Source organism: Gallinula chloropus, assembly GCF_964237585.1.
Source record: "Gallinula chloropus genome assembly, chromosome: 1".
NCBI lineage: Eukaryota > Metazoa > Chordata > Aves > Gruiformes > Rallidae > Gallinula > Gallinula chloropus.
The window spans coordinates 182329887-182353775 of record NC_140085.1 but is presented as its reverse complement, the minus strand read 5'-3'; the positions used below and the strand labels follow the sequence as shown (position 1 = coordinate 182353775).

Here is a 23889-nt window from a genome sequence, read left to right as displayed (position 1 = left end):
CGCTCCGCCTGGGACCGCGGGGGAGGGCCTGGCGGTGCTGGCCTTCAAGCCGTTTGCTCGAGTCGCAGTTCCATCAGTCAGTGGCCGTGCTAGAGCCTGCCTCCCGCGGACTCGGATCTTGCTGATTTTTCACTTCAATGGGGCTCTTCTCCCACTTCCAGGCAGTGATAGAGTTTCTCCTTTATGTGCTTAGAGGAATTGCTAATTTCGCTCGTACAAATTCACTCATTGCAATTTCTTTAGATAGCTGCTACAGCTAACTCCTATCCCTTCCAGAACTCTTAGGCTGGACATGTTGGGTTAGCGTTACAGATGGCCTGCTAAGGTCCTCAGCTTTGACTTATCTGCTGGATTCTCACTCCACCATTAATTTCTTGTCAACCTTCTGCAAGGAGAATTGATTATGACAGATAGTGGATTAGCATCCAGGACCTTATGGGATCTTTCTCTGATGGCAAAACACGTACGGTGTGTCTGTGCAGGCAGGAGCGGACAGATGCAGCCCATGAACGGAGGGCATCTGGAAGCTATAGAAGTGTGGCTGTATGTGAAAGTGGCCCACTTCTCAGCATGTTTGCCTGAGTGTGATGACATGCTAACCTGGTGGTCCACGTTACAGGTTGGAGATAATGAGTATCCAGCTAAGTTGAATGGAGCTTTGATCTGTCTGCACCAGTCTGCTTAGCTTATCCCTTAGTCTAGTAAAAAAACCTTCTTTGAGCCGGAGGACTTTGTTAGACAGGTTACGGAATACTGTATACTTTCTTCTGTGATACTAGGGCCTGACTATTATTTGTTTACACGTAGAAAGCCAACCATGATTTTATACTTGTGAAAACATAATTAACCGTTGCTTATAACTACTAATGGAGAAATACCATATGTTAAACTAGAGGGATAGGTTCGAGTTAATATAGCGATGGGTTAACAGCATGGAGTTGTTGAAGTAAACTTGGAGCAATTTCTAGTTTTCTGTCAGACAGACTTCTTTTGTGAGTTGCAAAGTGCTAGACTGACATTGCATAAATATGCAATAAGTATTTGACTGGGTTTTTTTGAAAGTTGCTTAACAGTGAGCTTTACTATTTTTAGCATTATTTTTAGGTAGTAAACCTGTGGAGCTCCGTCAAAAATCACTACTTTTATTAATATTGTGACATGGAAATGTTAACTTTATAATCAGAAATAAAGCAGTTGCAGGCAAAAGGTCGTAATTTGAAAAAGTAAAAGGGAGCACCGACACTTCCCTCTTTCGAAGCTGCTACTTAGTTGTCAACAGGTATTTAGTTTATCTTGGAGTGTTACAGTCGCCTTGTACCTGAACTTCTGCAGTACTTTAAAAAGAAAATTTTGCTTGTTGTTTTAAATGGCGTATTATTTATCACTTCACAGGTAGGATTTGCTTAAGTGATGTAATGTTTTGCCTGTGTGCTTTGTGCATGTATGCATGCACAGACGTTGACATGCTTTCTAGTGATATCTTGAACTTCTTAGATTTTTATCTTTGTATAGTTTTTTGTGAACTTTGCTTTTGTTCTGTTGCATCTGAGTTTCTAATTTTCTTGTAGAAGCAGGATTAATTTTTGCCGAGGGCTGGATTATGTTTTTTTTTTCTAACAGAAAAGCAGCTGTTTCAGATGTGTTTCTCTTGATTGTGGCTTATGTAGTATCATACTTCTATTGAAGAAAAATGTTAAGTGTGCTTGACACCAGAATGTGGGAGTACTGATAATAAAAGTGCAGAATTTCACTGAATATTGTGTCAGTCAAACTATGCTTCATTGATTTCAGTTATTTGGTTAGTGCCCACTAGGTATACTCACCTCTCTCAGGTCTATCTCCATTCTAGATTTATTAGTGAAGTAAAACTCTAAGGTACGTTATACTTCAAGTGGCAGTATAATTACAGATTGTCTCTCCCCAGAAAAGATAATCCATTTAGAGAATAACAGAGATGCATCTGTAAGTTGTTGTAGTATTAAGATATTTCTAAGTTGTTATTAAACATTCCTTGGATCTTACTTCAGTATGGAAAAGCAATACTTTGCAGTTACAGAATTCATGTTAGGAGCATGAAGTTAATTTCACTTAGTTGTCATAAGCTGGTTTAGAAGTTGCAGACACCTTAACACTCCTAAGTAGATTTAGCAATATAATGTTAGGGACCTGAAATAGAGACGTACATCATTTTATAATTAAACTTTTTGAATAGTTAAGGCTTAGTTGACACTGTAACTCAGCGCTAGCTAATCCACCTGTTTGATAAGGAGATGGTAATTCAGAGACTCAGGAGTTTGATGGAAAGAAAAATCACTGCGCTGGTCATCAGTATAGAATTGATAGCAGAACTCTGATCGTCAGGGGTAAAGCAATGTAAGATGAAAATGTGGGAGCATTGAGCAAGGAATCTGTATGTGATGTCCCATTTTACATTGTTGTTTATCCCTTAATTTGCAGTCTGAAAAACTTGGTAATGAACCACCCCCTCCTTCACAGTACTTGTTTATAAGCAAAGGAAGCTTGTCAGTAATACAAAGCTGCCATCGTGCATCTGATATTTCAACTGTGATATTATTTTAATAGTCTTTTTATTTTTCCAACTTGCTTGGATTCTGAAGAATGAAACGGGAGCGACTGTATTTTCAGATAATGGTTTCTCAAATGTAATGTTTGAGATTAGTGAAAATTCCTCAGTTTGCTTCTGAACAATGTGTCTGGAGTCTAATCCTGCAGTCTATATAACAGCTATATTAACTTAGCAGTGAAATCTCATGCAGTTCTGGTTCCAGGAGTGATACCCTCATGCAATAATACTTGAGGACAGAAAATAGTGTGCTATGAAGTCACAGCATGCTGGTTCTGTTTGCTTAGAAGAATTTCTCATTAAATACCTCTTCTGTTAATAAAGTATCTGTTTTTTTAATTCTAAACCACTGGGTATGGGCTAGAATATAAGGATAGAATTGACAGGATGCTACCTGAGATAGTATGGGGTTTTTTCTTTCCACATTCCTAGTTTTCATTTTGTTTAGAATAGGGGGTTTTAGAAGCCTTAGAAGATTCAGAGCGGGATGGTGTTCCCTTAACTTCCTTATAGAAAACAATTGGCCAAAATAAAGGGAAGTAGATAGAAAGAAATTTTCTGTTTGGTTATGATGATGTTACCCCCCCTTCATCCTCTCCATCACTATCGTCCTCTTCATCACTATTCTTTTAAGCCTACTCATCATCATAACTTCCTACAGAAGCTAATTCCAAGAAGGTACTATTTGCTGGGGAGGAAGTAATGTTTAAACAAAAAAGATGTTTTGTCCTCCTTTCTTTGAAAATAAAAGGGCATTCAAATTAGGCAGCAAAATTAATGTAATTTTTTTTGTATTTGTATACTGCTATCATGTCAGTGTGTACTGTACTTATGTATTAGATGCGCTCATTTTATCTGTCCTTCATATGTTGAACCCTCTCCCTATGCCATTGCCAGTGCCGTTCTTCTAACCCTTTTTATTTCAGATATGGTTCTTTTTATTGTAAATATTTAAACCAAATTCAGTATTTGGTGTATGATCGTCTTATTAAAAATGCTTTTGCATATGTCAGTTGATTTTTGTATCCTCTATTAAAGGGTGTAGCTGCATGAAACCTTACAAATTCAGTGGGGGTTTTTTTGCTTAAATGCAGTGGAAAACAATCCCGAAATACAAGGGTAATCAGCTAGGTGAGATGTGGTATTGTTTTGCTTTCTAACTTTAATGGTTTATCCTGTCAGACCTTATAACTACTGCTGCACATTGAGCTGTCCACAATGACTCCTAATTATTTTTCTCAGAAGACTGGACTAATTTGATCTCATCAAATATTTAGATAAAATCATTTCTCCTTGTGTGCATTACATTATATTTATTTGCATTTCATCTGCTGTTGTATTACTCAATTTTCTAACTCAATTAGATACTTCTGGAAATTTCTATTCTCCAGTTTTTACTAACCCAAATAATTTCCTATACTGGCAAATTCTACTACTTTGCTATCTGCTTCCACTAATTGATGTTAACCATTGTTTTTGATGTCTGGTATACACCACATGGTTAACTTCTACCCTCTCTGAGCATCTTGATTAACGTCTTGGTTACCTGAACCTTTTTTATGAGATAATATTGCTCAGCAAATCAAAAGTTTGGAAAAGTAGTCACTAGAACTGAGCTGAGAGATCTCTCCAGTACATAGTGTAAGTTTGCTTTTTACCGTTGTTTATAAAGCAGCTAAAGTGCTTGGCAAAAGCTTCAGAAGGGTTTTGTTTGGAGAAAGTGCATGAAGGTCAGGCTTCTAGGGAAGTCTTGTTGTTGAAGTAACCATAGTACTCTGATAATGGAGTTTCACAAGGTACAGGGGAAAAAGACCCCAGGTATTATGAAAGTATCACGTGTAAAATATAGGTTACAGCAACATTGTTTTATGTACATTTGTCCATGTTTATACATTACAGGTTTTTTTGGTGTAGAATGGAACTTTAGAATCTGAATGCTATGGAAACATATTGCTGATCAGATCAGTGAAAATTTGTATTAATCCAATCTGATGGGTGTTAGTTTAAATTTGTATTATTTTGCCTGTATGGATGAGCTCCATATTATTTGTAATATATGGATGAGCTTATTGTTTGTAAGTTTGTGTTTGAGAAATTAGCTTAAGTATGTGTGTTCTAAATGCAGTGACACGTGGATAGGAGCAGAAGAGACAGCAGAAGAGTGGGCGATTAGTGGTTGGTTAATCATGTTACACTGACTAATGAGCTCAGAATTATGACACTTTGCAATACAACAGAGGTGCTTTTTGAGCTGTATAGAAATTGTCCAGAAAATGGCAGATTTTCCCAAGTTGATTCTATTTGATCAAGAAGCACTTACAGAAAGACAGTAGTTTTTGGAGCCCATTTTGCCCTTTTTCTACAACCTGTCTCTAATGATCAATATGTATATATTTTTTTTAATCTGGTTTTCTTTCTATATTCAATTAACTCCTTTCTCAGGTAAGATAAATTGTAACTTCTTATTTATCAAAATTATGCTAGATTTGCTTCAAAAATTTTTTTCTTAATCATAGAATGAAAGGGAGTTACTTGAGAAGCTTAAGAAGCGTGTCACCGATGTGGAGGTTTTGAGGTTTTGTTTTTTTCTAAAATCAGGTAGTTCCAAATAGCTGTAAAATACAAACCAGTAACAAACACAGACTATGGATAATATCAAGGTGGTTTTCAGTAGGTTATCACACACAACAGAGTTGGGGGAAATGGAGCTTTCTGTTTTGCAGATTCGTTTCTGAAACAGGTTTCTGAGGGGTTGGTGAAGTAATACGAAAAGTTTCTTTTCACCTGAAGTTACTTGAGTTGATGCACAAAAAACACACGATGAAGGAAAGCATCTGTTCTGTGTGGTGTTTGCTACGTAAATGAATAACATATCATATGATCTTTCCCAAAGGAAAGCTGAAGAATCCAAAGCGGTCATAAAATAAAAAGAAAAATTATCATCACTGGTGTTCAGCTGACTGGCTCAAATCAGAGGCATTCCTTGTTATTAGATACATTTCATTCATTTGTTACTTTCTTTCTTCATCACCTCTGCAGCAAGTGTTACAACGTGTATCATGCTATCTTATTCATCTGAGTTCAGTGTCAATAGCCCCAAACTGAAGGATTTTACAGTTTTGCTTTTTTTTTTGGTTGAAGTAGTACAAAATGTCAAAAATTAGAAGGAAGGTCACAGTGGAAAATACCAAGACCATATCCGATAGCACATCCCGAAGACCCAGTGTGTTTGAAAGGCTTGGACCCAGCACTGGAAGTACTGCAGAGGTGAGTTGTGAAAGTGTTCTTCTTTTCCTCCCCACCCCAGCATCTTCTTTTCCAGGATTTAGGTGGTGGGAAAGAATAGCTCACAAATGCCAAATACCCAGATGTCACTGATGTTAGTAGAGGTGAAAAGAACTCCCTAACGCTTGGACGTTCAACATGCTAATACTAGAGTTTTCAAATAACGTGTGTTGTCCCAGCTTCTACAGAGGAGCAGTAGTACTGTACATATTAATAGTATTTCACCAACCTAAATTTTTCTCTGCCAGACCTGATGCTCATTGTTGATTTTTTTTTTAATTAGCTATTACTGGTGGACAGAAATTACAGATAAATGGGAGTTAATGTGGAGTCATTTGTTTGTTCTGCCACACTCACACCAATGGTATTTCCAGAAATGAGTGTGAAATTCACCCAGTAATGTCTGTCTCTTAGACACAGTGCCGTAACTGGCTGAAGACTGGCAACTGCCTCTATGGGAACACATGTAGATTCGTACATGGCCCTTCACCACGAGGTAAAGGCTATAGCAGCAGTTATAGAAGGTAAATCAAGAACTCACTTTGAATTCTTCACATGCTGTAGGAAAATAGCTTTTGCAACTATGTCTTCTGTTTTGGTCTGTTTTATTTTTAAAGTGAAATGCTGTGGTGTGCCTAATGGTGTGTTTTATTGATAACCAATTGCATTGTGAAGCTGCTCAAAACAATTAATGTGGCAACTAGCAGTGGATTTTCCCCAGGACTTTTATGTCACTTTTATGTGTATGTAGCTTTAAAAAATGTCCACTGTATGCAGATGAACTTCTCATCTTACTTGAAATGGGAAGATCAAGTACCTTAATACTTTTTTTTGTTTGTTTGGCATAGTATAACTGCAGCTTCTGATGCCTTTCTGTCCTTTACTAAAATGCTGGTTTGCAAGTACTTACAGCAGTACTCACATACTTCCAGCCCTTCTGCCTTTGCTATATTGTTTGATGAATAAGGTGTCTATCCTTTCTCTCCTGTTGTGAGAAAACGCTTCTCTTCAAAACCTAATTTTGTGACTTTATCTGTTATATATAGAACAGATATCCTGTACCATAGCAAGAGATCCAATAAGTTCTATTTTTCAAAAGAGAATAGTTTTTATTATCAGCCTCTTCATATGCTACTGTAATAGGAAAAAAAAATTACTGTCCTTTGTGTGACATAACACTTAACTGAAACTAAATGTGGCAGCAAGTTTGTAATACTCTTGCTATTAAGGACAAAAAGATAGTACAGTTTTAGCATACCTCTTTGCATGAAGGTTTTACATTTTGCAACCAACCGTGCTTCATAATGCTACCGTAATGTCAATGTTCCCTCTAGATTATGGATGGGCACAGTGAAGCATCAAAGTGCAAAGCAACAACAGGAAGGTTGGCATGAGGTTAGGGCTCTGGTTCTTTTTCCTATTCCTGTGGCATACTTTCAGGGTGATCTTTCTTGACTTTGCTTGTTTGATCTTCCCTTGCTTCTAAAGAGGTAGTATCTGGGATATGAAACATCTCACTGAGTTTAATATTTCTTTCAGTGTGTAAGACTTACTCTTTTCTGTACTGAATGTTCCAAATAGGAAAAAGGAGTGATTTACTGGTAGAGATTCAATTTTCTCCTTGAGTTCAGCATTTGGAACACTCAATTTGTGGTTCTGCTTGGTCATGTGAAGAAAAGTCACATTTCTTTTAACGATTAAAGTTTTGTTTCTGCTTCACTGTCACTACTGACATTAAGAATAACGTTGATTTACTTTTTATTGCTAACTTTGTATTAGGACTGTAGGAAAGTATTGAGGCACGGATCTTGTTGCTTATTTGTCTGATGCATTCAACATTTAATGAAGATGTTCTTAAAATAAAATAAATGAGGGAAGAAGCCCCTACTTACCCACCCCCATACACACACCAAAACAGACAAATGGGAAGAAAAGCATGCTTGTCTTCAGAAGTTTTTACTCATAGCTCTTGGCCAGGCACAGAAAAATGCTGGTTTATATACATAATAAAATATTGGCATTTTCATGCCACTTAACATTACAGAGATTTTTTTTTAAAAAATGTTATCCAGGTATTTTGGATGCAACTTTATTGGCTTCTTGCAAGCTGCTTCCACATCAGTTCAGTTCAAGCAGGACTCTTGATAAAGTATCTGGGACAACGTAATGGCAGCATGTCTATGTGTGTTAAGCCTGGCCTGCTGGTGAAGCCTCTTGTCTGCTTTGCAGACAGTTTGGTAGGACAAAGCACATCTTCCTGCCTTTCTGTCTTGCCTGTCCGATTTCATACTTGTCTGAAATCAGTCTCATTGTTAATGGTTTTACTAGAGCATAATGCCTCTAATAGTTCAGAACATTACCACACAGTAGGAAAACTTGACTCTCAAGTGTGAAAAAGATTTAAATCTAGTTTGGTTATAACTGTTTCAGCCTTAATGCTGCCTCTCACAGCGTTAATATTAATCTTGCTGTTACAAAAGTAAAACTTAGCATGTTTTTACTTCCAAAGCTCTCCTGATGAGGGTATTAAAAATTCAGTACTAGATCTGCCTATCTTCCAGATGTCTGACATAAGGAGAAGATAACAAGGAAAGATCTGTGTGTAAATGTGCTGTCCCACAAGGAGTTTTGCTGTCTTGCTTCATTCATAGATGGTTGTTTAGTTGTTGGGAAGTTTTCAGCTGGTTCTCTTAGGTTATTGTCAGAATCTGTGCCATAATAGCGTCCCTCTCTTAGGCTGTCTGATCCTCTTCATGCTGGATCATTACACTGGATTTAAAAAACAAACCAGCAGTAGTATTAGTTAAGAACATACAGATTTTGCAAGGTTCAAACACTGTTGTATGAGAAGCATTCAATTATAATGCGTACCTTATACACTAATAATTGTCACCTGCCTATGCACACACATGTGTGCGCGCACACCCATGTGCACAGGTATTGTCAGGTAGCTGTGTTGTAACATGTGCCTGCCAACTAAGTAGATTCTATGATTCTCTGCTTCTTTGTTGCTAGAGACTCATTCCTGACACTGTAAAAGGTACAAAAGCAAATAAATGGAGGCACTGTTATGAACGTGCATTTAACTAACTGGGCTGTTGAATACAGAGAACTGAACTGTTGCAGAAAGTAATGCTGCTTAAAATTATTTAACTGTACTGATTAAAATTTGAAATGACGAAATGCTGCATTTTAGGCCTTATTTAAAGGGGTGGGCCCAGCACAACAATATTAAGTCATTAAAGAGAAATTTTTTGCTGAGTATTTTTATTCTTTCTGTGTACAGGGATAATGCTGTGAAACCTTTTGTGTAAAAGGTTCTACCAGTTGCAGTCTAACCACATCATCTTATTAAAATGTAGAGGTAAACCAGTAGTTATCTGTTGAAATTCAGCAGTGTGCATTACCTGGGATAACTGAAAGCCCCTTTTAGATGAGGGGCAGAGGGAAGTTACATAGAAAAGAAGCCATTGTGTAAAAATTTAAATTGTAATATACCTGAAAGAGAAATCATCTACTAAACCAGCATATTTTTCTGTGCATTAAGCCAAAGTATCTGAAAACAGTCGCAGCTTCCTGAGCAAAAAAAATTTTGACAGATTTTCTTATAATATTAGATTTTGGGGGGGAGGGTTTGTGATTTTTTTGGGAATGGGTAGGATGCTTACTCCAGTGTTCTTGCAAAGCTGAGCGCTGTACACACACACCCCCAACAGAGCTACCAACAAGCCCCAACCCTGAAGCTATAGCTCTTACTAATCCTGTGATTTCTTGATAACTTTTGTAATCTTTAAATAGATTTGAAAGTGTTTTAGCAAAATAAGGGGTTTTTTTCCCTCCCATACAGAAAAAGGTACTGATTGAGCATGAATTTGGTTTGGATTTTTTTCCCTCCAGCATGTAATTTTAACGAAAAAGAGAAAAAAGGAAGTATTAAAATACCAATGAGCTGCATGTAGTGTAAGCTCTCCTGCTTTCTCTTACAACTACTTTTTTTTTTCTGAAATTACTCCTCTTCCTCTTGAACAATGTTAATTTGAGGTACAATGTTACTCGTACATTATCTATAACCTATTTGCCCTTTAAATTAATTTTCAGTTTCACAAATCCAAATCCTTTGTGCCACAGCTGAAGCATTATTGAAATTTAAGGTGTTGAATTGCCACTTTAACGTTGAAAGACAGTTTATTTGTTCAGGTAGCTTAGGTATCCTACTTGAAGTATACTTCAGAGTATTTTGGTTATGCAAAGGAATTCTCTATCTAAGATGTAGAAGGGAAAATAACCCTAACCAAATACCTTGAATCATAACCATTGCTAAAGCCAGACACTTTGCATGCATTATTACATCATCTTTAAAGAAGATAATTTGTTTATATTTGTGTGCTGGGTATTACTTGATTCTTAGTGCTGAAAGAAGCAGCATGCTACTGTTGTACCTTTCCTTAGATCTAGTGACCTGTATTTACAGCTCCATGAAGAATTAAATACATTTAAAAATGAGAGCAGTCATTGGTCTTTTTCTTCTTAGATCCTAAGACACTTAACCTTACGATGCAGTTTAAAGAATTAAATATAGATTGCAAAAGAGGAAGTGGAAACCAATAAGTGTTTTTCAAATATGCACTGGTTGAAAATGAAATCATTTTAATATAGATTTTTCTGTATGCATAATTTGTGAAAGACAGTTTACCCTTTGTGACAGAGGAGGGGTGGGAGGAACAATACTTTCTAAATGGAAACGATTCCAGTCTGAAAAACAAAACAAATGAAAATTTCATTATTCAAGTATTATACATAAACTCTTCTAATCAACTGAGGTAGCATCAGTATCTCTTCATGATTCTTCAGTGTAAACTGATAGGTACAATTACAGCACTTTCATACAACTGTTTCACAGAAGAATCTGTAATTACAGCTGATGGCCATCACAGAGGTACCAAACTCAATATCAAGTCAGATTTACAGGAAGAGAAAAATTCTTTTCTTGAACTGAAGCATCATTTGAAGCAGTTTCTACATCCCCTTATTTATTTAAATGCAAGGGTGGTTCTCTTTTAACCCATAAGGTATAAACGAACTTGTGAATTTGTTCTAAGAGGTGACAAAATTACATAAAAGTCTTGTATTAGTGTAGTCTGTTTGCCCTTCCTTTTCCATATCACAAAGGTATTCTATGAATACCTTTCATAGAAAATACACCGTACATTTGCATGACTGGTAGAGTTAATCCAATATTTTCTAATTAAATGATGAAATAATTACCTTACTGCAAGGTGGGAGATGGAGACCTCCAAGAGTGAATTTCAGTTGCATAGTCTCACAGCAGCATTTTTTTGTGTGGAACCTAGGTCAGGTTATCTCCACTTGCCTGTTTCATCCATATCCAGACTTGTGCTTCTGTGAGACTTTCATTGCTAGTTTACAGTCATTTGACTCTGCATTAATTTCTAAAAATATATATATATGTCTCTCTATATATTATATGTATATTAAAAAAACGTGCCACTTAGATATGGTGAAGGCTAAAGATACCTTGAAAGACTTGGTAGGTAGGAGTGATTGTGAAACACATTTGCATGAATGTCAGGAAAAGATTTGTTCTAGATAGGATCACCTGAAGCTGATCTAGAGTAGTAACTGAATCATGCTATATATACATACAAGTAATTTTTCTTCATAGAGTCAAGTCATCCTTGATGTTCTGAAAGGAGTTGGGTTTTTAAAGAATGCTTAAGCCCATTAGAACAGAGGGGTTTTTTTGTTTTAATTGATCCACTTCTGGGTGGGAGGTTTAGATCTTTCCATATTTACTAATAAAAATAATTAAAAGACAGATTGTATTCCTTTAAGTATAATCCCATAGAACTGGTTATATTATGTTTCTGTATTGTACAGGTCACCAGAAAGACCCACTGGAGATCTTCGGGAAAGAATGAAGAACAAACGTCAAGACGTTGAGGCAGAGCCACAGAAACGAAGTACAGAGGAATCGTCCTCTCCTGTTAGGGTAAGAATGGAGTTGCAGAACTCCGGAATCCCTCAGTAGCAATTGGGCAGTGTGTTCTAGAAACCTGCTTGTGGTGACTTGTAATATTCAAAATGTTTTGATGAGCTGATTGTTTTGTACATAGCATGTGGCATTTTTTTTATAATGAAGTTTTAACAGTTGTATTATTTTGCAATTTTATAGCACTTTCTGGTCTTTTGGTTCGCAAAGATTTTACTAAATATGTTAAGTACTGATAAATGGGTATTTAATAGCAGTGCAGACTTTAATTATTACCAAGAAAGTGTATTAACCATTGTTCCAATCATCCACTATTTTCCCCCCAACATTTATTCATATCCATTGTGTGCGTGCATCCTGACTCGATTTGTCCATCTCAGATGGCTTTTCATGAACCCATGCAGTTATTGTGCTGGTTCATTTTGCCATTCTCCTCACATACTTGTCAGCCATCCCAACTGCTCACTTTTGGATTTTGCAAAAACATAGTTTTTGTTCTCATTTTCCAGTCATCTTTCTGCAACCCTATAACCCTCAAATATCAGAAGTTGCTTATTTTTCTATTGTGTTACCTGTTTCTTTACTGATGTTACAAATAAATAGGGGCAGAGTTGGTCTGTGACCCTGCACCTGTGTAACAAATAGCACCAGTGTATTCCTGCATCATGTTTTTAAGACCATATGAATAGTTATTAAAAGTTTTATTTGTGAAAAATCAGTTTTGCTTCTGCAGGTATTAACAGTATTTTTTTTTCCTCTTGTTTCCTCTTGCTGTGTAAAATGGATTTTTGACAGGTGTAAAGAAATGAACAGCAGCTGCTATTAAATTAACAGAATGGCTTACCTTCCAATCATGTTTTCAGTTGCTGTCAATCTGTGTAAACTTTCAATCTTCTTCCTCTTTTACTTAAATGTGTTCGGGGTTTTTTTTTCCTAATAGTTTGAATAAAGTGTTGAGTTACTGAGTGTGTGGTTGGTGGAAAAAGTTTTTTTTCCAACCGTTACTGAAAATTTACTGTAACTTCTGTCCTGGTGCCACTCTAATTTTGATGTAATTCTTTTGGTTAGTTAACCCTAACTATAGTGTTCTATTAAAGTAATAATAAAATAAACATCTAAACCCCATAAAGGTGAACTGGAAGCAGGAATCAAAAGGAATTGGAGAATAGTGGGTCTGTAAAAATATCAAAGAATTATTTACAGGATAAGCACGCTGCAGAGAGAGACTCTGCTTCAATCTCGTAAAACAGAAGGCTGAGGAAACCATTGAGCTTTTGTGTTAGTTGCATGGAGGCAACTCTCAAAATACGGAATATCCAAAGAAAATACTCTGGAGCAAATAGATGAAGAGGGACAGTTGTCAAGAGTTGCGTTTCAAAGAACCAGCATATCTAAAAGAACAGAAGACTGAAGTGACTGTACTGCTCACAAAAATCTCGCTCCATCGTTAGAGCTACTGTTAGCGTGGAGATGTAATATCTGACCTTTCCATCTCTCATTAAAGCCTTAGCTGGATAAGAAATCTTGTCTGTTTTGAAATAACAAAAAGTAGTTCGTTCCATAAAAAGCTTCATAATTGTGGTGGGTTTTTTGGGGTTTGTTTCAGAAAACCAGCACTGTTCCTCTGGACAAAATCCGTGCTTCACCAGTTTACTAGCCTGAACAATAATGGAGAATAGTGGCTAAGAAAGAACTGTCTGATACATGTGAAACCTTAAATAGCTTCTTTTGAAATGAGACTCTGGAGGCATATAAATAGTCAAAGAATAGCCGTTATAATATTGTCAGGTTTAGAAGCCAGCTAAGGAGAAAAGTTTAGATTAATTTCAAAATACGAAGTTACAGAGGATGATATGGTGTTTCATCTAAAGGATTGATTTTTTAAGAAAGTGGAAAAAATGTCGGAGATCCCAAATGTCAAAACTGTAGGAGATATGAAAGCAGTAGTTGAGATTACAAAGTCTGAGGAATGCCATATGGATTCGGGAAAGATAGTTTTTGGCAGTACAATGGCAGATGAAACTTGGTGTTGGCAAGGACAAGATAATGCACAATGAAGAAAGTATTTAAAACAAAAAAATCATGAATGAATATTTTAGAAGTAACTGAAATCATCCATTAGAAAAAGAAGTTATTGTGGACAGCTCAATGAAACCATCTGTTCAAAGTGCAGTCACAGTTGCAGAAGCAAACACTGAGGTATATAAAAATGGAATAGAAAATGATTGATATTGTGGTGTAGAAATTTATGGTCCAGTTTTTTTTTAAATACTACTTGGTTGTGATCACCTGTATGCAAGAAAATACAAAAGTCTCTTTGAAGCAGACAAGGAGGTGAGAAAGAGCCTGGAGAGAGAAAAAAAAGATCATGTGGTGAATGCATGTGACGTATGGTTGAGAGAGTGTAAATTAGGTGCGTCATATTCATACTTCATCCCAGTAGAAAGAGTGGCAAGTTTGAAAATGCCAAGGGAATGTGCGGTTTACTTTATATGTGACAATTCTATCTGATTGCCAGAAGATACAGTCAAAAGCCTCAATAGGTTCTGCAAAAAGTTGCAACGCTGTAACTAGTAAAAAATCTTTTTTGAAGAGAATTTTTGTTCTTTGGAGACATAACTAGTGCAATCTGTGTGTATTTAGGAAGAAACTTCCTATATGGAAAGCTTATAGAATATATCACTTACTATTCCTTCTTGTCTTGTACTATTATTTTAAGAGACAATATGCTGTGTTACATGGACAACTACATTGAACTCGGTTGTTTCTGTGTTTCTTAGCTTTCTGTTTGGAATTACGTCAGCACTGTACCTTAGTATAGCAGTTACTATACAAATAATTAGATAAAGTTCCTGCTGTTACTGTGTTTAGTTGGAAATCTTAATGTTCAATTGTTTTCCGTATTATAAGAAGACAGTTACATTGGAGTATAGCTAAAGTATTACCCTTCTGGGAGATGTGTGTCATTGGGGAAGAATATACATTTAGGAAAGGTTTCTGTAAGGAATGTGTGTATCACTTGTTTCATATCTGTGGGGTTTTTGTCACTGTGGCTTTCGAATATTTCCACTGGAAATGGAAGTCAGCATTGTCTTCCATCTCTGAAATGGAAACAGCACTCCTTTGTTTCAGGGAAATGTCAGATTCATTTTCTTGTGTGTTTGTGTAGTGTGGTGGTAGTTTACACTATAAAGGTGTTATACATAAAGCAAAATAGTGCTGTGCTTGCCCAAAAGATTCTAGCTAATACATTGTAGCTTGTTCTAGATTTAAAGGAACATGTGCTTTTGAATTACTTTATACTGCTCTCCTTAGCATCGACATTAACCTGTAATCATCTGGTCAACACATGTAAATAGTTCAACCGGGAGCACATACGTGAAAACAGCATAGGCATAGTTTGCTAATATGTTTTTTATTCTTGGGATAGTCTACGCTTTTTTAGTAAATAATTATATTATTATGAAAGTTTATTGTTTCTGGTTTAGTAAAAGGCATTATTTCAGAGTCTGCAGGGAAATTGTTTACAAGTGTGGCGGAAGTGGATATGGCATCTTTAAGTATAAGTGAAAGACATTGCTATTGGCCTTTAGGAGCTTGACTTGCTTTGTCTTGGCTCATTAAAGGAGAGAGGAAAAAAATTGTGTAAAATAAAGAAAATTTGTAAGGATATGAAGAAAATACTTACCATAGTCTGAGGTCATTAAATGCATTGTAAGTGAAACAAGTACAGTAAAATTAATACGTTGAAGACTTTTTGATGAGAATTCAAATATGTCTTCCAAACAGTCAGAACTTGAATTCTGGATTTGTGTGCTCCAGGAAAATGCATTCAACTTCTACACTGAGATTTGTTTTCCAAGATGCAGTGTTAACAGAATCCTTTTTTCTGACGACTAAACTGAAGTCATTTAGTGTACAAATGGGCTCAGATCAAGTTGTCCTGACTTGTAAGATGGCATGCCTGTATAAAAATTATCTATTCCCTTACCTTCTGTTCAGTAATTCAGTAAAATTCCTTTCATAGATGTTTTTGTTTCCAATTCTTCTTTAGAAGTATGATTCTACTACTGAATCTGTCAACTGAAAGGAGGAAATACAGGCTGTTTCAAGATGCTTGTGCTTGGTTGTAAGTTTGGATGTAGGGGAGAAACCTACAAGTTGTGTAGAATTTTTAACGTGGGTTATGAAATTGGTTTTGAAGCATTCTGACTTACCTGTATGTTCTCTGCTGGCAGGTTATCGGCTTTGAGACTTATATATATATATGTATATATATATATAAAAATCAGTACATAGGCAATGTCCTAAGATGTATTTTAGTTTGCTAGTAAAAAATAGTGATGAATTAATAGAAACTAGTATTTGTATTTAAGGAATTATGTCTGGTTATGTTGTAGGAATTAGTTGGATTATATAGCAGAAGTACACAGTTCAATATAACAGATTCAGCCTTCAACACTAGAAAAATGAAGATACTCTAAAAAGAATGGTTGCAGAGGAGGCTTGTTGACAGTGATACAGATTTTCAGATCTTATCAGAGTAATTTTCTTTTAATGTAACTTGTTTTGGAGCATAGTACAACTTGATCTTGGACTGAAATGCCTTTAGTACGTATATGATGATGGCTTAGTTGATGTAGACTTGTCTGTGGTTGATGCCAGTAACCAATATAACTTGATAGGTTAGGATCTTTAGAGATTTTGTCATGAAGAAAAAAATCTCCTTTGTTTCTTATTCTGGAAGCTGCTTTAGATGACACATTACACAAGTTAGTTCTTTTATGTGAAATTCCTTCATGTCATGTAGTGACTGGTCAGCATTTTCCAAACCTTGTAAGGCTTTGAATATCATGTACTGAATGCATCAGGATGAGAGGCTTGAAGATAACTGCATTGAAGCATCTGGTTTAGTTCACTAAATAAAATAAAGGCGGTACTTGTTCTGTCATTGTTTGCATCATTAAACAAGAGAGAAGATTTTAACATTGTTAGTGAATAAAAAGGAACAGTTGACTCTTACTTGGGAGTGACTGCCCACATAGTTATGTTATTTCCTTAATGTATTTCTAAGGTGATCTTTAGGATTTAAATTAAGTCAAGATCTAAGTCCCAGTAAGAAATAGCTAGTGAAATTCTCAGGCATCTGCTTTTCCTGGCATAAAATCGAAGGTTCCTACATATCAACACTGAAGATTCCCCAAAAGCCAAAAGAAGTCACTATGGGAGGTGAGAAAAAAGGCATATGGGACAGACTTTCATTATTTGCGCGCTGTTTTCCTATTGAATAGTTTAACCTGAGATACTTCTGAGCTTGAATGTTCTGGGTTTTAGCAAATAGTGAAAAAAATGTATCCTGTACTCCACTTGAGCCCAGGTCGATTGTTTAAAGAATGTCCGTTCAGCAGGGGCAGTGATGCAGTTAGGCAGTTTTACTACTGAAATTCAGTAGGGGGAGAAAAGCTGCACAGGTTCAGTTGCCTTTTGAAATTACCTTCTTTCTTGTAAGAACAGTCTCTGGCTTCCTTGGTTATCTGCAGGACCATCTGCCACATGCAAAATGGGTGCTACTGCAGTTGTCCAGTCAAGTTGTTCAATAGCTTGGGGCCAGTGAAAGTTCAAATATAAAACTAAACTTGATTCCGTTGTGTTGCTTTAGACATTTTTGTCTTTCCTTCTGCCATCCAAGGGTCTCTCTTTTTTTTCTTTTTTTTTTTTTTTTAAGATTTTATTATGCCTCCCATTCTTTATTCTCTGGAGCGTTAAACGGTTCAGCTTGTGAGGCTCATCTACCTTGCACATAAATATTCTTAACTACAGCTGAGAACTCAAGCTGTTAAAATTACACTCTTTAAATGTTCATTAAACTTTTGGTCTTAAGAACCTGATCTGTTCTTTCAGTTCCTGATTTGAACTTTATTCTCTGATACATTCCTGATTCTTGCCCTGCCTTTAAACCTTCTTATTTTATGAATCCTTTCTTCTCTTTTCCCCCATCTGCTCTTTGCATATTGATACATGAAATTGCATTAGAACGTGTTTCCTGTGGAGTCTCTGCTTATTTAAGAAGGTTATTGTTCAGCAGGCTAAAGGGGAAAATGCTTTTTGTACTATAAAAAAGAAACAGCTGAAATACCATGTAAAATATACCTGCTTCTTCAGGCTTCGTTTGAAATAAAGTTGTTTACTCTAATGCAGCATTTTTCCCTTTATAGAAAGAGTCTTCACGAGGAAGACATAGAGAAAAGGAGGATATCAAAATTACAAAGGAGAGAACACCAGAAAGTGAAGAGGAAAATGGGGATTGGGAAACAAATAGAGAAGGTAAGTATACTTAACCTAATGGTCATTCACAGCTCAAAGAATTACAAGATTACTGGGCCATATATAAAGCTAAAAGCTTAAAAGATTTGGTCTCTAAGGACAACACTTTTATGCAGTAGCCATTAATGTTTATTTTTTGAAGGAGAGCAAAGAAGCAATCTGAATTGGAATGCTAAAATGGTAAAACATTTATTTTAAAAACACATACTTTTTTTTTTTTCTCTTTTTTTGACTATTCAGACTGCAAGGAATTTGGCCATAAACTACTCCATGGCTGAACCTTTCACGTTTAGATAGATACTGGCTGAATCCCAGTTACATCCAAAGTAGTTTTCAAGCTGGTCGGCCTGAGGAGACAATGTAGCTCTTAGAATTTAAAAGTTGGGAGGTTTTTGTGGCATGATTTGTGATGGTGAAAACTGTCTCATGAACGAGGGTTCTGTTAGAGCAGAACAACAGCTGAAGGTAGCAATCAGTGAATAATTTATGTTCTGAAAACACCTGAAGAGTGGTAAAAGTCTTGTGTTGCCTTCTGTAGCCATTTTTGTTTGATAGAGGGTAGGTTTTTTGGGGGTGGTTAGTGGTAAAAAGGTGATTTTGTTATTCTTGTTATCTATTTAATATGCGGGCAGTTGAGGAAAAGACTCTTTTCTCCTCCCTGTCCTGAGTTTCAGTTTTGTTAAGAGACCAAGTTCACCTGACAGTGAAATTAACATAGAATGTGTTAGGTTGGAAGGGCCCTCCACTACCTTTCTGGGCAACCTGTTCCAGTGACCTACCACCCTCATATTGAGTAACTTTTTTCCTAATACCCAACCTAAATCTCTCCTTTTCTAGTTTAAAACCCTTACCCTGTGTCCTATTGCTACAAGTCCTTGTGGACAGTTCTTCCCCAGCTTTCTTGTAGGTACCAAATTATGTCAGCTTCTAATTAATGGGGATGTATATGTAGTTTTGTAAGTGTCAGTGTCTCAGAAGCAGCTATAGTGTTGCAATGGAAGATGGAAAACCTGATCCATTCTGAGTGAACTCAGATAAAATGAATGTAATTGCAATAAAGTATGCTATAAATTGCTTGCAAGTTTCATTAAGTAGGTGGCTTTTCTATAGTATGTGCTGTTAGTATTGCTAATACTGTTTTGCTGTGTCTTAAGCACAGTACAGGAATAGAAAAGTAGCCATAATATATTTTTTCACTCATTTCTAAATTTTGATTGTGGTGTGATTTAAGAAACATTGACCTATGACACGTATGCATGGAAATAGATTCTAAATTGAAAAGGTTTGGTACATAAAACCCTCAAGTTCTATATAAATATATAGCATGAATGACTTAAGACTTAGACACTGATACATTCAGCTTGAAAATCTGATTTATTTTTTTTTTTTAATAGTGTGGATGAAGTAGAATTACTATCTGTTAAGTTCTAGTGAGTGCTATCTAAGCAGAGAGATAGACTGGGAAAGACCCTGTGCTGTTAGGAGCTCTCTATAAACTGCTCCCAGGCATTCATGACAGATGAAGGGAATTTGTAGACTTAAGTTTAGTTATTGCTAAGTGTTTTATACCGTTCCTGTGTGTAGAAAGGGGAGTGAAATCTAACGACTTTTTAATGAAGTAATCTTTTCTCTGACAGTTATTTTCCTAGAGTGCTTTCTTGAGCATTAGAATTGAATGGCCACAAACAAGAAATGTAAACAGAGTAAAACTTTTAATCTTCAGTAAGATTTCACTTGCAAGGCTTGAAGCATATGAAGTTAACTAGCCATGACTTAATGAAAAAGCGACAGAAATAGCACCTTTTCTTGATGTGAAAACCCAACTGTAATAATATTTTAAAAACAGAAATAAACTCTTGAAGTGTGTATCTACCCAGTGAAAGAGGCTATACAGACCTCTTGTTTTATATTAAAATTAATTTATAGGTGTAATTAAATGTGTATCAATTGATTTTTGTATTCAGGCATTGCTATTTAAATATTTCATGTGATATTTCTCAGTTAAATAGTGCTGTACATATTTGATCTATGTGAAGATGCACTCTCAGAAAGTTTTTTGTTTTGTTTTACTGGGTTTTCTCACTACTCTCAGCTTAATTGATGAAAGTCTTTGGAAGTTAAGGTGTCTTTTTTTAATGCAGTTGAAGAATTTAACTGCAGGTTGTATGGAACTAACTGGAGTAATTTCAGGTCTAAACACATAATTGGAGAAGAGATTTGGCTTAGCTTCATTGATTTGTTTGTGCAGTGTTTAAAAGTCACTGAAATACACTTGGCATCCAGTATGCTAATTATCATTACTTATGTTTTATGTAATTGTCTGCTAATCTGTTTACTTTTTTTAAAATAAAGACTCTGATAATGGAGATGTTAATTATGATTATGATCATGAGCTGTCTTTGGAAATGAAGCGCCAAAAGATTCAGAGAGAACTTATGAAGTTGGAACAGGAAAACATGGAGAAACGAGAGGAAATAGTCATTAAGAAAGAGGTTTGTATTAAGTTATCAGCCACTTCATAGGCTTCCAATTGTTTCCTGGAAGTGTTACATAGCAGTAAATAACTGGCACGTGTATAACTTTGTATGTGACGTGGATATTAGTTGTGAGTATCTGGTTGGTCATCCAGCACCATAACCAGCTTTCTGCTCTATGAAGTCAGCTATTAAATGAATACACTTTAATGTGTTTTAATGATATGAAGCTAGTAAGACCTTTGCAGAGAAACCATGTAGAAAAAAAATTCACAAGGCATTGGTCGTGCTCTATTTCCAACATGTCTTGTGGTAACAGAGTAGAGCAGAGTGACAGAGGCAAAGCTGTAAGTGCTAGAAACCCTGAAATTTTTGGCAAGATTTAAGAAAAAAAAAAAAAGCCTGAAAGGAGGTCTGATTTTTTCAGATAAACTTGAGTGCTAACTGGGAATGTACTGGTTTTAAACTTTGGGTTACATTTTGTGCATGTATCACAGAGCACATCATCATCTCTATACATACACGTTTCCTGTCATCTTTTATTGAATTCTTTGATAACAATGTGGTTAGCTTATTGAAGGTTGGTGCGTACATGATTAAGATCTCAGATGTGTAGACTGTAACTGAATTTGGATATTTGGTGTATATATCAGCATACAGGTAAGCATTTGAGCCCCAATATCATAACAGTTAATATATTATTTTGTTCAAGATTTCTCCAGAGGTGATTAGATCTAAATTATCACCATCGCCATCACCAAGGAAGTCTAGTAAATCTCCGAAAAGAAGATCCAGTCCCAAATCATCTTCTTCGGCCAGTAAGAAAGAGAAGAAGGCATCTACTGTGTCTTCCCCACTTTTGGATCAGCAGAGGTCAGTATGTAGATGCATCTTGCAAGAAAGCAAGAATAGACAATGGCGATGATTTTTATTACTGGGGTTTTCATAATTAATACGCATTCAATTGAAGACATGAGTTGTTTTAAGTAATTTTGTGCATGTGATTGGGGTAATGCATTGCAGAAATGGGAGTCTAATGACAGGACAGGAGGCAATATGCATAAACCAGAATATAGGAAGTTCCACCAGGACATGGGGAGGAATTGCTTTACTGTGAGGTGTGGCAGAGCAGTGGGACAGGCTTACCAGAGAGGTTGTGGAGTCTCCTTCTCTGGAGATACTGAAAACCTGCCTGGACACTGTCCTGTGCAGCCTGCTGTTGGTGATCCTGCTCTGGTAGAGGGGGTTGGACTAGGTGATCTTCAGAGGTCCTTTCCCACCCCTATCGTTCTGTGATTCTGTAAACAGACAAGATATTCTATAGATTTCTGGTCCTCTGTATGCGTTTCATGCAAGGACATTTTAACTTAAAAACTGGTTCTGTCTGTACAGGAGCAATTCCTGTTCTTGTTCACTTGCTTCAGAAATAAAGGTTATAAATGGAAGAGCTCAATGTGAATTTCTACCATCTGCATTCACCTTTCAGTCAAGTACAGTTATTGAATGCCGCTTGCTAATGGAGTGGAGAATCCTATCCTAAAAGCTTCAAGGCCCTTTATGTTATAACTTTCCTGCCAACATCTGAGAAATTGTTACTTGAAATAGCTGGCAGTCCTTCATTTTTTCCACCTCTCTATTAATTTATCTCTAGGAGTTCTAAAAGTAACCAGAGTAAAAAGAAAGGTCCTCGTACCCCTAGTCCTCCTCCTCCAGTACAAGAGGAAACTCCCCTGGGGAAAAAACACAAAGAAAAACATAAAGTAAAAGAACGTTCAGAAGAAAAGGCAAGGGATGTGAAAGAGAGAGGGCGTGACTTTGAAAGGCACAAGGAGAAAAAAGAGAAGCAGAGGTAAGTTATGATGCATTATTAGCTTTTAACATTACTGTAACCTTGCTATTAAAGTTATCTTATATAGAGCACTGAATAAAAGGATTTATGCCTGCTTTGCCAACAACCTTTTCAGTACTTATTAAATATTTTAAGTGCATTATACAGATGGATTGATAGAATATAACGAAGAGATTGGTAGGTTTTAATTGCATAACTTTACTAAGTTTGTAAAATGGCCTTTTGAAAGGTTCATTACTTTTGAGGAAGCTGGACCTTCACCAGTGGAGTAATTAATTTGCCAAAATCTTTATCAAAGTCATTCATTTGCCTGCTTGCCTGCTCCTTGGAAATCTTAGAGGACTAATATCTTTCTAAATTGGCAGTGGCATGTTTAAACTCTCCCTAATATTCATTTGGTTAAAAGTTTTTCTGAAGTAGTCAGAGATTACTGCAATTCTAGAATTTTTTCACTTCTGCATATATATATATACACACACATACATATATATATATACATACACATACATATCAAATAGTGGACTAATATGACTATTCCCATTATTTCCTGAAGGTTATGTGTCCGTAAGTTATAAAATATAGGATCTGCATTTTTATGTCCTGTGTTACCTTGATGAAAATAGGGTACATGTCTGTAAGTGTTCTGGTTCATAACGAGCATAGCAAAGTCAAAGGAGTGGAAGACCAGTGATATGTGTATTTTTAATTGTTTAAACGAACCACACGGTTCTTTGAAATATATTATTTCCCTCATACTGGCACACTCCATTACTGGAAGCAGGCCACCAGCAGTAGAAAAGAACATTCTAGGTAGTGCTGAAAGAATCAAGAGAGTATTTGGTTTATCGTTGTAATCAGTTGATGCTACAGTGACTACAACCTTTTATTTCAATGTTTGATTTTTGTCTTATTTTCCCTAAATGATAAAAATTAAAAAATAATGTACAGTAAGTTTAGTTGAAGATTCTGATGTATGTGTCATTCATTTGCTACTGTAATAAGTGTTTGAAAAGGCTTGAGGCTTCTTAAGTAAAATTCTGACACTACAGAAATAAGATAATTCTCTATGTGGGAGTTCTGTCTCACTGCTACATGAAGTATTAGTTAAAATTGCAAGCATATGTTTTTGGTTTTACCTTATTCTAGTTTTACAGTCCAGTGACTAGCAAAAAATTTAGTGCATGTCTTGTCTTGAGTTTTTCTAGCTTAAGGAAATGTCATGTATGAAAATGTAGGTGAAACAAGTAATTCTATAAGATACTTCTTTATCTTGTAAGATAAAGAGGTTCTTTCTTGGAGTTGTAATTTCTTAGAAAATATGCTAATGCTGTATTGCATTTGTTAAACAAGTTGTTGTTTATGT

The 23889-nt window shown here is 36.0% G+C and overlaps 1 protein-coding gene across 1 annotated transcript in view; it reads left to right on the top strand.

The window, feature by feature from the left end:
* Window positions 1-5734: 5734 nt before the first annotated feature.
* ZC3H13 (zinc finger CCCH-type containing 13) overlaps window positions 5735-23889 on the top strand; it is a gene marked incomplete at its 5' end in the record, with an annotated part of 39050 nt that continues 20895 nt past the window's right edge. Inside the window, 7 exons of the mRNA XM_084280322.1 lie at window positions 5735-5851; window positions 6284-6393; window positions 11768-11879; window positions 18095-18203; window positions 20556-20695; window positions 21390-21550; window positions 22329-22526. Coding sequence (XP_084136448.1) covers window positions 5735-5851; window positions 6284-6393; window positions 11768-11879; window positions 18095-18203; window positions 20556-20695; window positions 21390-21550; window positions 22329-22526 — 947 coding nt within the window. The remainder of the gene's footprint in view (window positions 5852-6283; window positions 6394-11767; window positions 11880-18094; window positions 18204-20555; window positions 20696-21389; window positions 21551-22328; window positions 22527-23889) is intronic.